Source organism: Podarcis pityusensis (assembly GCF_964106645.2).
Source record: "Podarcis pityusensis genome assembly, chromosome: 3".
Lineage (NCBI taxonomy): Eukaryota > Metazoa > Chordata > Lepidosauria > Squamata > Lacertidae > Podarcis > Podarcis pityusensis.
Genome location: NC_138026.1, coordinates 45,688,835 through 45,703,425, shown reverse-complemented (window position 1 = coordinate 45,703,425; position 14,591 = coordinate 45,688,835). Strand labels below are relative to the sequence as shown.

Here is a 14,591-nt window from a genome sequence, read left to right as displayed (position 1 = left end):
GTTGGGTGCATACTTGCAAGCACTTGGCACATGTTGTTGGGCTGCAAGAACTGAAACTGATCTCACATTGAAAGGTTTGATGGAGCATTGGAAACCTTACTAGAAGTTGTGTCAACCATGGCATCAAGCTCACTACCAAGGCAGGTGACTGCCCTCAAAACACGCAGCAAGGAAATCACAAAGGGTCTCTGAGGTGTCCTGGGTGGGTTCCATCTACCAATATAAGTCTCAAGAGCCCACAGACCACCCTGAAGAGTGAAGAGCTCCACTGGGCAATTACTCAATGATCCAATGGAGTAGGCCTGCTTCATTGTTTTCATCACCACTAAGTAGGCACCATTATGTGCTCTAACTCATGCTTGGTCAACTTTGCAGTGGTACTTTCACCATCTGCTCTAGCAGTCATGCAGCCTATTTAATAGCACATAGCTCCGTAGTATACCAGGGGACAGGATTTACCCCACAGTGTCAGAGAGGACACTATCTCTGATTTCCATACCACCAATGGTATGCATGCTGAAGTCTCTCATGACAACAGTTCCCAACACCACACTACAGTAAACCAACACAGCTGGGAAAGCTGCTGGGCAGTAGGCTAGGTGGTAAACCAGCAAGGCCAGTCCCCAGAAGGAGAAGTCAACTCCTATCCCAGATCCTCTAGTCTATGTTGATGCTGCACAAAGTACCAGACAAGCAAAGCTGGGCAAAATCCACTCCCCCCAGCTCACCCACCCAGGTCTTGGAGATAAACGCCAGATTGGCTCCTTCATCCACTATCAAAACTAGCAGACACATAATGGAAAGGCATCTGAATCTTATCTCTATACATAAAATGCAATACAGAAGCATCAACATTTAGAATGAGAAAACTGGGGTGACTTGATGAAGGTTTAAAAGATCCCAAATGGACAGTGTTTTTCTTGAAACCAAGCTCAAAATAGTGGCAAGCTTCCAAGCTCTTCAATAGTTTTCATCAGACAAGATGTTCACAAGAGTAATGCAACAACAACAATAAAAAGCGTTAGGGTTGGTTAATGTTATTCTAGATTCGCTGTACCCTATACAAACCCTATGGCAAATATAGTGGGGGGGGGGGATCGCCACAAGGGGAAACAGTTATCTCGCCACTTCAAACTGCAGCAATAGATCAGACAAGATGAGTGCCATTGGTTCTTCTTCTCTTGCCTTCAACCCAGTAATCTGCAGGCAAAAAAAATAGAGGGAAAAGAGCACCCTAAAGCCATAGAAATGATGGGCTGAGACAGCCATTTGCTCATTTTTTGGCAGCCCTGTAAGTAACTTCTATTTTGAAAGAGGGGGGACCATTATATTGCAGAGGGGGTAGCGAATCATTTGTGAAGTTGCAGACACCCACCAGCGAGTACTCCAGATGCTCTGTGAACCACCTTTCGCAAAGCATTCACTTTTGTGACAAAAGCACTGAGAAAATAACTATTACAATTCAGCGATTCTTTATTTATTTTATGTTTTGCAGAAAAGGAACAGTTTCCAGGTCCCAAAAATGCTGTTTTAAAATGACTTTGCATTCTACGCACCCAAATGTCTTTATCTGAAAAGGTTTGGGTAGATCCCTGTTGTTGAAACAATGCTCTGCAGGAACCCTGCAATATAGCTGTTTACTTGTACAGAAAGTACATAGGCAATATTGACCCTCTTTAGCCTAAAGAATGGAGAGGAAGGTGCACAGATGGAGATAGGAGCAGGGTACTTAAAGCACCACCTAAGCCATGAAGGTCTAAACATAGCACTATGAATTGGACCTCAAAACAGACTGGAAACCACAGCATTTGGCATAGCACAGGTGAATCATTCTCATAATGTGTATAGATGTACTTGTGTTTATTGTGATTGTTTGAGTGTTTTGATTGTGTTTGTAAGTCACTTTGAGAAATTTATATGAGTAAACTGACAAAATAATAATAATTATGTCCAGTTCCAGTTAGTAATCTAAACAGCAATATCCTGCACTAATGGAAGTGTTTGAACAATCTTCAAAGGCAGCCACATGTGCCACACATTACAGTTGTCTTCTCTGGAGAACACAGGGGCATATACCTGATTTCTGCCTCCCCATTCCCAAAAGAAATCCATCCTGTACAGATCAAAGGCTAAACAGAAGTCCAGTTCAAAGTCTTAATCAAGGTATTGTGTAGTTATCGCTTCCTGTCATACAGCTGAAGGTGCTCATCCCGACCTCACAGATGTAACACAGACTTAAGAATTAAGCTAAGTGCAACCAAATAAAGGGGAGAATCAAGCCCCTTAGCCTTACCTGGATAAGATAGTGAGAACATAAACTAAGCATTTCCAGCAGCTGCAGATGGCTCCCTGCAGCAAGCACATCTTGAATCACACCTGGTTCCAAGAGTACCTATATTGGGGAATAAAGAGAAAGAGAACTTGTAAGGAACTTGTCCTTGAAAGTGCTCTGCAAAATATTCAATGTGATATTTGAAGCTGTCAATTCTTACAACACTCCAGGTGCATAAAGTTTTGCATTTTGTTTGAAAACCCTTTCAAACAAAAGGTTTAACTACAGTTAAAAAGCAGGCACTGTTCTTTCTCCTCACAACAGACAGGAAGGAGAGAGAAGCACTGCTACTTATTTCTGTAGCCAGCAAATATTATTAAATTACACCTATTAACAACATTTTTCTTACAGCAGATTCATACAACCAATATGCTGAACGGTGCCCACTTATTGCTTTAGCCCGTGTTTTCTCAGCAGCTCATGGTGAGGGGAGTCATCGGGCTAATTTGCCTTGCGGAGAAACTGCCAGATTTGCATACTACTACAAACATATCCCCCTTCATGGATCACTGCCTTGCCGTGGCGAAGGGGCTTGAATAACTCAGAGAAGCTATGAGCTATGCCGTGAAGGGCCACCCAAGATGGACAGGTCATAGTGGAGAGTTTTGACCAAACGTGATCCACCTAGAGCAGGAACCGGCAAGCCACTCCAGTATCCCTGCCAAGAAAACTCCATGGACAAAGACAACAGGCATATAAAAGTTATGACACTGGAAGATGAGCCCCTCAGGTCGGAAGGTGTCCAACATGCTACTGAGGAAGAGCGGAGGACGAGTACAAGTAGATTCAGAGCTGATGAAGCGGCTGGGCCAAAGCTGAAAGGTCGCTCAGTTGCAAATATGCCTGGAAGCGAAAGGTTTTCCCAGTAGTGATGTATGGAAGTGAGAGCTGGACCATAAAGAAGGCTGATCGCCGAAGAATTGGTGCTTTTGAATTATGGTGCTGGAGGAGACTCTTGAGAGTTCCGTGGACTGCAAGATGATCAAACCTATCCATTCTTAAGGAAATCAGCCCTGAGTGCTCACTGGAAGGACAGATCCTGAAGCTAAGGCTCCAATACTTTGGCCGCCTCATGAGAAGAGAAGACTCCCTGGAAAAGACCCTGATGTTGGGAAAGATTGAGGGCACAAGGAGAAGGGGATGACAAAGGACGAGATGGTTGGACAGTGTTCTCAAAGCTACCAGCATGAATTTGACCAAACTGTGGGAGGCAGTGGAAGACAGGAGTGCCTGGCGTGCTCTGGTCCATGGGGTCAGGAAGAGTCAGACACGACTAAACGACTAAACAACAACACAAACATATCAACACTGATCACACCGTTACCAAAAGAAGTCAAATATTGTCAATATGTCCACCTTGTGTGCATATTCACTAGAATGAATGTTCAACAGATAACTTATTTGTTTTGTTTCTAACTTTGCACAAATGTAGCTACTTTACACTACCACAGAGATATCCCCCATGTTTTTGTCATCTACATGAAGCTTTGCACATTAGCAGTTTTGAGATCTGCAATTGAGCTAGTAAGGACCATAAACAAAACAAACAAACAAACAAACAAACAAACAGAGGGGGGATGTGAACGTAACACATTCCAAGTAATTGTTGTGGGAAATTACAGTCAAACGTTACTGTGCATGAGTGCTTGTTAGTGCATGAAGGGGTTACGACCATAGAGCTCTATTCCTAGATTCAGCTAGGTATTCCCCCTCTTTTCCATGTGGAAATGAAGCTGCTTCCCTTCCTGTTCCTCACTCCTCTCTTCCAGCCATGTAATCCACCAGGACGGATGTATCTGAACTTCATCCAAGTTCAGACTGCATACGTGTAGCTATACTGTGTATTTTGCACCCATGAGTAATCTACTTGTGTTCTCCTTGCTGCTGCATAGAACAATGTGGGAATCAGACCTTTGGATTTAGTAAGTAAAGCTGGGAAAATAAAACCTTCTTCACCTGACACTGTAATATCAGCATAGGTACCAGGTGAGCCTTTCTGGGGAGAAATGCCACAGTTAATGAAATTTTAACACTGACCACAAATGACCTACTGTAACTTAAGAGGGTAGGGCACTGATTCTCAGTGCATGGACAGGTACATTTGGGAAAGGGTTCTTCAGGCCTCTAGATCCCAAGCCATATAAAACCAGCTCTTGTGCTTAGAAGAAAACTAACAAGTGAAGCTGTTGTATTCCGCTGCCCATTCTGCCTTGGTACCAGCTAGCGGGGCAAATCTGTGGCCTATTCAGGCTGAAGGAGACAGCCTGTCTGACTCTCTTGTGTCAGTCACATGCTTGAGAGTGGGGTAGAGACAGACTGTCATTTAAGTGCTGTACTGCCACCTCTCTCCCTCTTCTTTTCCTGGCAGCAGCACCCACCACCCACACTCCCTCCCTATCTCTCCATGTGAATTTATAGCTGATCCACCTGTTTGTGGGGTTTTGTTTTTGTTTTGCCTATTCCATACTGAATAGCTGGGTGCTAGGTATCAGATGGTCTGCTGTACTGTTAATTCGGCTAATCTGATCTTCAGTTTGGTTGATTTTGGCAGTTCAGGAAGGAAAGTAGTTGCATTTTAGCCTTTGGGCGCCTTTCTGGGTGATGGGCTGCCCCCGAGGCTTACACTCTGGGCTTTGCATCTCTGTGGTAGGATAGGGGCCTTGAGGTTAAACTGCTTCATCTGACCAAAGCTATGGGGCCTTGAGTGGGTGGCGATGGAGCAGCACAGGCATTCCTACTCACCGTCATGGGGTGACCTGGGAATGTGAGGCAGGCTTGACAACCTTGCCTCCCCCTTCCTGCAGGCAGGAGTTTTGGTCTCCCCAGTGACTGCTGTTGTTCAGGTTCAGGTTTGCTCCTGCAATAATGTTTTCCCTCAACAGGGTTTTTTATGGGTTTTACTCTTAACTGAAGTGCCCCTAGTTCAACCCAGCTTCTGTGTCTGTCTCTCTATTCGGCAATCAGGTCACAAAGTGCCAGGGAGGAACCAGACAGCTGTGTTCTGAACTAAAAGAAGTTTATGAGATGTCAAAGGAATCCCTGCACTGTGGTAACCTACCTGGAATTAATAGCCTATGGATCATTCTGATAAGCTATCTCTGTCCTGGAGAAGTTGTAGCTCAGGGGTAGTCAACATGGTGCCTTTTCAGATGTTACTGGACTCTCATCAGCCCTGGCCATTGGCCATACCAGCTGGTGCTGATAGAAGTGGGAGACCAAAACCCTCTGGAAGGAACCATGTTGGCTACTTCTGTTGTAGCTGGTGCACTAGGTTTAGCTGGCAAAAGGCATGACATTCAACAGGGGCTTTCAGTATCAAGGTTGGCTCAGTCACTCCCGAACTGCAAGCCTGATCTTTTAAGGCTGATCTTTGGTCAAATGCAGCAGCCATCAACAGTACCTCATGAAAAGTACTAGATAAACCAACTTAGATCAAGTTAAGAAAACAACCAGCTAAATATAAAAGGACTGCATTAAATCTTACGCAGTGACTGCTAAAAAGTTAAAGACAGGTTCAAAACATAACCTACATCATAACTTAATACAGTGGTACCTCTACTTAGGAACTTAATTCGTTCCGGAGGTCCATTCTTAACCTGAAACTGTTCTTAACTAGAAGCGCGCTTTCGCTAATGGGGCTTCTTGCTGCCACTGCATTGCCAGCACACGACTTCCGTTCTCATCCTGGGGCAAAGTTCTCAACTCGAGGTAACTCTTCCAGGTTAGCAGAGTTTGTAACCTGAAGTGTTTGTGACCTGAGGCGTTTGTAACTCGAGGTACCACTGTATACACTTTAAAACATGATCTAATAGCTCTAGACGGTATCCTAAATATAATTGCTAAAAATTATATCATAGGGAGATGACTATTTTTGCATTGAGAGTTTCCCATAACCTTACAAGTGTGTCTAACAATCATTTCTAATGAACACTGCTTCTGTTGAACAGGAATAATGAAGTATTTCCTTTTCCCATTTTAATATCCAATCCTGCAACACCAGCTGTTTTCACTAGAGGTCTCAAGAAACCCACTTTATACAGAAAAGGAACGTTCCACTTTCCCGCTGTTTAAAGAAATAAATGAAACTGAGAAATAACAGAACACATATTTTAAGGAGACTGAATGTATTACCTATACAATCAAAGTATTATCTATCTGATAAATTGTTTCACATACAACACAATCCAACATGGTTTACTAACTTCTTGTAAGATGATGAACCAGAGGGCTGACTCACAACAAATGAGCAAGTCTCCTCTAGCATACCAAGCACTGCACTCTGTGGGGCATTAACAGGGGTCATTTACATTATCCTATAGCCGTCTACTCAGCAGTATGTCCTGTAGAGTTTTTTGGGACTTGCTATCCTTTGGCACTCCAAATGTTGCTGAACTGCAACTCCCATCATCCCTGGCCACTGGGCCATGCTTGCTGTGGCTGATGGGAGTTGTAGTTCAGCAACACTGGAAGGCCAAAAGTTCCCCACATCTGTTGTACAGGATTGTAGTCTTCTCTCTCTCATTCTTCCTACATACCTCCCATGTCATCACTATTTCATCCTGGTAAGAAACCTGTCAGATAAGTTAGGCTGAAAGAAAGTGACTGGCCAAAGGTCATCCAGTGAACTTTATAGCTGAGTATGGATTTGAATGCGTTTCCCAATGCTGAGACTGTCTTTATTTAGCTCTCTGCAGAGGACCTGCAATATATAGCTCAGTTGGTTAGAGCACGGTACTGATGATTCCGAAGTTGCAGGTTTGATTCCCAAAAGGGACAGCTGCATAGTCCTGCATTGCAGAGGGATGAACTAGATGATCCTCAGCGTCCCTTCCAACTTGATGATTCTAAGTACCTATAAAGTTCACGTACGTAGGGCCAGCCCTAGACTAAAGTGCACCCCAGTTGAGTATTTATTAAGCTCTGGTTACACAGATCTTTAAAGCCCTAACCTGTGCCTAGAAATGTGACACAAATGGAAGTCTGGACGAGCCCTAACTCTCAAAAAGCCAGCTGGCCAGACCACTGTCCATTCGCAAGTTACAAGATGACAGCATTTTCAGGTGGTTTCCTCAGCATGTTTGGTATTTCAATCAATATGCATAAACTCACTCCTCTGCATGTCCTGTTAAATTTGGAATGGTTTACCTCCAGGTAAAGTTAATGAAGATGGGGCTACAGAATGGCTTCATCATGATCAAAACAAGAACAAAACATATGTTGGAAAAGAACAAGGATAATAAATGAGGCATCCCCTTTTCCCTTCCCCTGGTTGAGACAGAAGAGTAGGATATTGGACCGTACACGGCTCAGGTTTGCTTTGAGTTATAATTTTTTCATCTCAGTGAGGGCTGTTGTGAAAAGAGCTTTCTATTTACTGGTGGGAGTGGTAGGCACTGGAAATTCTGTTTCAGAAAGAAAATATCCTATTCCCTTGGTAATACTGTACTGATGGACCAAAACCTATTGTGACTAAGACTTTTCAGAGCAGTGTGTAGGAGGCACATGCACAAATCCAATTATTTGCTAACAGCATTTCTGCCTCACACCCACGCAATACTTTGAAATCTTCACCATTAACACTTCAATGGTTTTGAGTCACCTCATGGGCACACAGGCTTCTCACTGCTCTGACAGCAGCTACTAACATTTGAAAGAGCTGTCTCTCAGGAAAGGCATTCCAGCAAATGTAAAAAAACCTCCTGGGCTCTTGGCACACATGGTTAAAATAATACAATACATATCCCTAACAAACAGTGTCTTTTAAAAGGCACAACTCCAGTTGATTACATGGGACTGCACATTTCAGTATTTTTCACCCTATAGGACGCACTTTTTCCCCTCCAAAAATGAAGGGGAAATGTGTGTGCGTCCTATGGGGCGAATGCAGGCTTTCGCTGAAGCCTGGAGAGCGAGAGGCGTCGGTGCGCACCGGCACCTCTTGCTCTCCAGGCTCCAGGAAGCTATCTGCAAGCCTTGAGCACCCGGGGGGAGTTCCCCCGGGCACGCAAGGCTTGCGGGCGGCAGCCTGCAGCGCGGAGCATGGGGCGCCCTCCGGAGGACGCCCCGTGCAGGTGTCGGCAAGCCTTGCGCACCCGGGGGATCTCCCCCCGGGAGCGCAAGGCTTGCGGGCGGCAGCCTGCAGCGCGGAGCATGGGGCGCCCTCCGGAGGACGCCCCGTGCTTCGCGCAGGTGTCGGCAAGCCTTGCGCACCTGGGGGATCTCCCCCCGGGAGCGCAAGGCTTGCGGGCGGCAGCCTGCAGCGCGGAGCACGGGGCGCCCTCCGGAGGACGCCCCGTGCTTCGCGCAGGTGTCGGCAAGCCTTGCGCGCCCAGGGGAACTCCCCCCAAGCGCGCACGGCTTGCGGGCGGCAGCCGGCAGCGCGGAACATGGGGCTTCCTCCGGAGGACGCCCCGTGCTTCGCGCAGGTGTCTGCAGCCTGCTGCCCGGCGCGTGGGGCGCCCTGAAGCAGAGCGCCCCTCACGCCGGGCAGACATCGGCCAGCCCCACAAGCTCGGGGGACAACGGGGAGGCGCAGCGCCGCCATCCCACTGTTCCCCGACCTGGTTTGGGGGGGGGAAATAAAGGGAAAAAATTTTTCCTTTATTTCCCCCCCAAAAAAGTAGGTGCGTCCTATGGGACGGAGCGTCCTATGGAACGAAAAATACGGTATGTTAAAATGTGCTCAAGGTGAGTATGATTATAACTGAATTTTTCAAAGGCCAGCCTATTTCACTTAGCCCTTAATTCCCAAATATCTGAAAGACTGTATTTCCCTACAGACCCCCCTGAGTATTAAGATCAACAGCCAATGTCCTTTTAAATGTGATGTGGAAGGGGAGATTATTCGGTTGTCTTTGTTCTTATTTTTACTGGTCTCCCCATCATCCAGATACTGCTATCTCAGCTGCATCTAAAAATCACATCAGTTTCTAAAGTGCTTTGCAATGTGGCATAAAGGACTGCTCTTTTAGAGTCCCCTGTAGACAGAAGTAGAAAGCTGTGCAGTTCTTTTGATCCTGGCCAATGTGTTTTTACATCCTCCCTGAAAGTGTGATGTTGATCTGGAACTGAAATGCAAACCTGTTGGAGAAACTGGACATGGAGGAAGGGTTTAATCTCCTTCATGAGCATAAATCACCCCATGCATGAGATAAGCCAACAGGTGCAAGGCCAGCCAAGCCAGTTGCCATGGTAACATCCCAGTGCCGTCTATTCTAAGGTGACCCTGTCTGTTTTATATGCCTGTTAAGGATTTTAGTACTATACCTGTCCAGTGTACGCGAAGTCCAGAGCTTGCTTTAAACCTATGCTTGTGATGCCATGTAAATTCACCTCATCTGCGCCACTTTCAACCATACAAAGGCTGAACATCGCCTAAGAAAAGAAAAGAAAAAATTGTCTACATTACATTGATCAAACTTGGATTTCCTATTAAACATAAGGGACTTTTGTTGCTGCTTTGCTGTTCCCTAATTAAGATAGCTAGTAATACTGCAGTCATTAATCAGTATGCAATTTATTCCAAAAGTAATTTATACTGGTTTCATTTCATAACCAGATATACGTGACAAGCCTGTGATCTTTCAGAAAACTACTGTGTTTGGACCCTTCCAACTGAAAAGCAATATCCTGCCCCCCCCCCAACACCCTCCAAATCACTCTGTGGTCTTGGGCAAGTCTCCCTCCATCTCTCAACACCCTACCCCAACCATCAGTAAGAGGATAACAAAACAATACTGCAGCGAGCATTTTTACTCCCATCCTTCGGTTAAATAGAGTAAGACTTGTAAAAGGGCCATTGTGGGCATACAACCCACAGCTGCTACACATACAGTCCCCATGTGAGATCCTTAAGATCCCTGCTGGATTGCAAACCTTCTAGCAGCTCCCTGCACTCCCACAGAGAATCACATGGGAGTAGGGAGGGCAAGTGGGAGTAGGGAGGGCCCTGCACCTTTTCATAGTTCTGCAGAAGAGAACATTTCAGCAGATGTAGGTGAAATGCAAGCTGCATCTACTGAAACCCCCTCTTCTGTTCAGCTATAAAAAGGTGCAGGAGCCCAGCCCTCACTTTTTTATTCAGCCACCCTAAATGGGCACTCCTGGCAACATGAATTAGTGACAGAAGCATTTAAAAGTCTTAACAATTACTACACTATGTAACCAATTTACAACTGTACTGCAAATGGTAGTTACTAATTAAATTCCATGCCATTTAAGCCTGAATGGAAACACTGTGATTATTTTCTATTTGCAGCATAAAATAGAAGATACGGGCTATGCTTTTAATATATCAGAAAGTCAACTATTTATGATACATCCACTTTTTTAAACAAAGAAATGCGATAAAAACCATTATCTGCAAACACAATTTAATGACTTCATAACCTCCAGTGATATCTATTCAGTGACCTCTTTTTGTTTACTGATGATATACCATCATTAATTACAGCCTAACAGTTTTCTGAATTATATGAACACACAGAAATGTCCCTGATTAAATCTGTTTTCTAACTTGAAGATCAGTGAACTTTTCAACACTAGTATATTCTGTAGACAAAACAGACCACTTTTGCCAGGGGCGGGGGGAAGAGTGTGCATTTTTTTAATATTACTGTATTTTTCCATGTATAAGATGCCCCCATATGTATAAGATGACCTCTCTCTTTTTGATCCCCAAATTAAGAAATCAGTACTTTAAACATCAGACAGAACAACTTTTCATTAAGCATTTTATCCACTGGATTTTCTCATTCCCCATCCCAGTTGAATTTATTGAGCTTCGAGACAGAGATAAGGAATCTGTGTGTCTCTAGGTACTGGATAATAGCTCCCAACTGCTGGTTGGGGCTGATGGAAGTTGTAGTCCAAAACATATAGAAAAGGACCAGGAAGTTATTTAAAAGCAGGATATAATTTTCTAAAATTTAAAACCTAAAAATTCTTATGTTTGGGGAAAGGTAAGTTTTACTGCCCTTCCTGCTGAGGGTGATGTGAGTTTTTATTTATTTGCTTAATTTTTTAGGTTTTCAATAACACAAGATGACCTCCATGCACTCAAAACCTTGACCCCTTTGAGAAGAAGTGAGAAAGAGGTTGGGCAAAAGTCATGTTCTATTCATTCTCGCCACAACCCTGAACAGTAAAGCTCAAGGTACACACTCATTGATAAGCAATTCCTCATGCTTTTTTATCTGTGCAGTGTGTGTGAACAAACCATGGAGGCAGGTCACCGACAGGGTTCCTTCCTATATACTAAGATTCTCCTTTGTACTTGCCAGGCAATATTTGCAAGAGGATGCCTTCATCCTCACCCACAAAGTTTGCTTATGCACACAGTTATCGAACAGATTGTGAAGAAGCCACAGTGGAACTACTCCCACACCACTTCTTGTAAGTGAAAGATCAGCACGGAGGCATAAGCAGAGTTCAGGCAAACATTTAAAATGCCAACTGGCATGATGAAGGCAACATATGGCGATTCTGCCTGCCAGCCCCATGACTAGTCATTTGAGTGCTCCGAATTCTTGCCAAGATCACAGCTCACTGCCTCAACCCAAGATTCCATATATTTTCCAGTACATTGTTGTTGTTGTTTAGTCATTTAGTCGTGTCCAACTCTTCGTGACCCCATGGACCAGAGCACGCCAGGCACTCCTGTCTTCCACTGCCTCCCGCAGTTTGGTCAAACTCATGTTAGTAGCTTCGAGAACACTGTCCAACCATCTCGTCCCCTTTTGTCCCCTTCTCCTTGTGCCCTCAATCTTTCCCAACATCAGGGTCTTTTCCAGGGAGTCTTCTCTTCTCATGAGGTGGCCAAAGTACTGGAGCCTCAGGTTCAGGATCAGTCCTTCCAGTGAGGACTTGTCTGATTTCCTTAAGAATGGATAGGTTTGATCTTCTTGCAGTCCATGGGACTCTCAAGAGTCTCCTCCAGCTACTATTATTATTTTACTCTGCCTTTCTGTAAAAGTATTCCACTGTTAAATCAACAACAACCACATCTTTAAAAGCAGCACTACACTAACCAGACTAGAACAACAAACTAAAACAACAGCAGCAGTTCTGAGAGCATCCACTTAAATAAAAATCTTCACCACCCACCTAAGAACAAGGAGTGGTAGAAACAGGTGTACCAATCTTAGGAACATCATTGCTGAAAAGGCCGCATGACAAGTACCCACATACTGATCACAGTAAGATCTGAAGAAGGGTCTTGTGGGTGGAGGCGAGTTCCTGGGCAGCCTCATATGAAGGAAGGAGTGAGGTTCTGTAAATATTCTGATCCCTGACTACTTAGTGGTTTAAAAGCACAAGAACAGCACCTTGAATTGAGCTCAGAAACACAGTGAAAAAGTAAAAAAAATCCTTCCAGTAGCACCTTTAAGACCAACTAAGTTAGTTCTTGGTATGAGCTTTCGTGTGCAAGCACACTTCTTCAGATACACTGAAACAGAAGTTGCCAGATCCTTCTATATAGTGAGAAGGTGGGGAGGGGTATTACTCAGAAGGGTGGTGGGAATGGGAGATTGGCAGATAGCTGAGATGAGCTCATCTCAGCTATCTGCCAATCTCCCATTCCCACCACCCTTCTGAGTAATACCCCTCCCCACCTTCTCACTATATAGAAGGATCTGGCAACTTCTGTTTCAGTGTATCTGAAGAAGTGTGCTTGCACACGAAAGCTCATACCAAGAACTAACTTAGTTGGTCTTAAAGGTGCTACTGGAAGGATTTTTTTTATTTTGACTATGGCAGACCAACACGGCTACCTATCTGTAACAGTGAAAAAGGTTTTCAAAAAGTTGTAACCAGACACATTCCACCTATATTTTGAACCATATGAAACCAATTTTTCTTCAAGAACAGCCCCAAGCAGACCACATTACATTGGTCTAGTCTGAGGTGACAAAGTGCCTGAATGATTGAGACCAAGTATAGTTTCTCCAGGAAAGGATTGGCATCTAAAGTGAAGTCAGCGGAACACATTCCTGCCCACCACAGCTACCTGGCAATCCCAGGAGAATATTTGTGATCTGGAAGCATTACTACTTCTGGAGGAGTGCAAATCTACCTTGTCTCCAATATTATAGTAAAAAAAAACTGTAATCTTGTCAACAGCCTCTAACCACAGTACCACCTTTCCAAAAAAAAAAAAAAAAGGTTATATTTTCGAATAAAACCTTCAAGCTGCTTTTACCTAGTGTACCACCTACAATTAATCTCAGCTTTGCTAATAGAGGACTATCATGTGTGTGATCTGTTTAGTGCTGGAGAAAGATCCATTACGTTTGCTTTTTATAAGCCAGGAATCACCCACAATTTGTTTATTTGTCCAAGCAGCTAACAGCACAACCTGAAATCTGTCAACCATCTAGCTGTGGCCAATTAAATTAAGTCTACAGAATGAATCCTAGAATCATATAATTGTGGAGTTGGAAGGAACCCTGAGGGGGTCATCTAGTTCAACCCCCCACAATGCAGCAATCTCAACTAAAGCATCCATGGCAAATGGCCAGCCAACCTCTGCTTAAAAACCTCCAAGGAAGGAGAGTCCACCACCATCTGAGGAGGTCTGCTTCAGCTCTCACCATCATAAAGTTCTTCCTGATGTTTAGTCAGAATCCCTTGTGACTTGAAGCCATTGGTTCAGGTCCTACCCTCCAGAGCAGGAAAAAACAAGCTTGTTCCATCTTCCAGGTGACAGCCCTTTAGATATTTGAAGATGGATATCATATATCCTCTCAGTTTCCTCTTATCCAGGCTAAACATACCCAACTTCCTCAACCGTTCCTTGGTTTCCAGACGCTTGCTTGTCTTGGTTGACCTCCTCTGAACACATTCTTCTTAAATTGTGGCACCCAAAACTGAACACAGGTGTGGTCTGACCAAAGCAGAATAAAACGGTATTATTACATCTTGTGTTCCTTTCCTAACACTGTTATAACTGGGGAGTCTGTTGCTTTTTGGGGGAAATCTTTGTCTCTCCAGATGGTACTGAACTACAACCCCTACCAGCCTCAGCAAGCATGGCCAATGGTCTGGGACAATGGGAACTGTAGTTCAGCAACATCTGGAGGGCCAAAGGTTCCCCATATCTGCTTTAACATCACGTCAGCATTTCACATCGCCCAGTTCATCCAGCCTGATGACTAGCTCTGCAGCACTTGAAATTTGCTTGTGACATTTTGGTTAGTTCTAACAAACATGGCGTCCCACTTTACATTTTGGTGTGTGTGTGTGTTTCCTAATGAGTCCA

At 44.3% G+C, this 14,591-nt stretch overlaps 1 protein-coding gene across 2 annotated transcripts in view; it reads right to left on the bottom strand.

Annotated features, from left to right (window-relative positions):
- The window catches only part of KLHL32 (kelch like family member 32), a 67,926-nt gene that overhangs the window by 37,942 nt on the left and 15,393 nt on the right, over positions 1 to 14,591 (bottom strand). For both annotated transcript variants that reach the window (XM_080997536.1, XM_080997537.1), the window contains exons 4-5: positions 9,599 to 9,706; positions 2,294 to 2,392 (exon numbers count right to left, since the gene is read on the bottom strand). In XM_080997536.1, the coding sequence (XP_080853662.1) occupies positions 2,294 to 2,392; positions 9,599 to 9,706 (207 nt within the window). The remainder of the gene's footprint in view (positions 1 to 2,293; positions 2,393 to 9,598; positions 9,707 to 14,591) is intronic.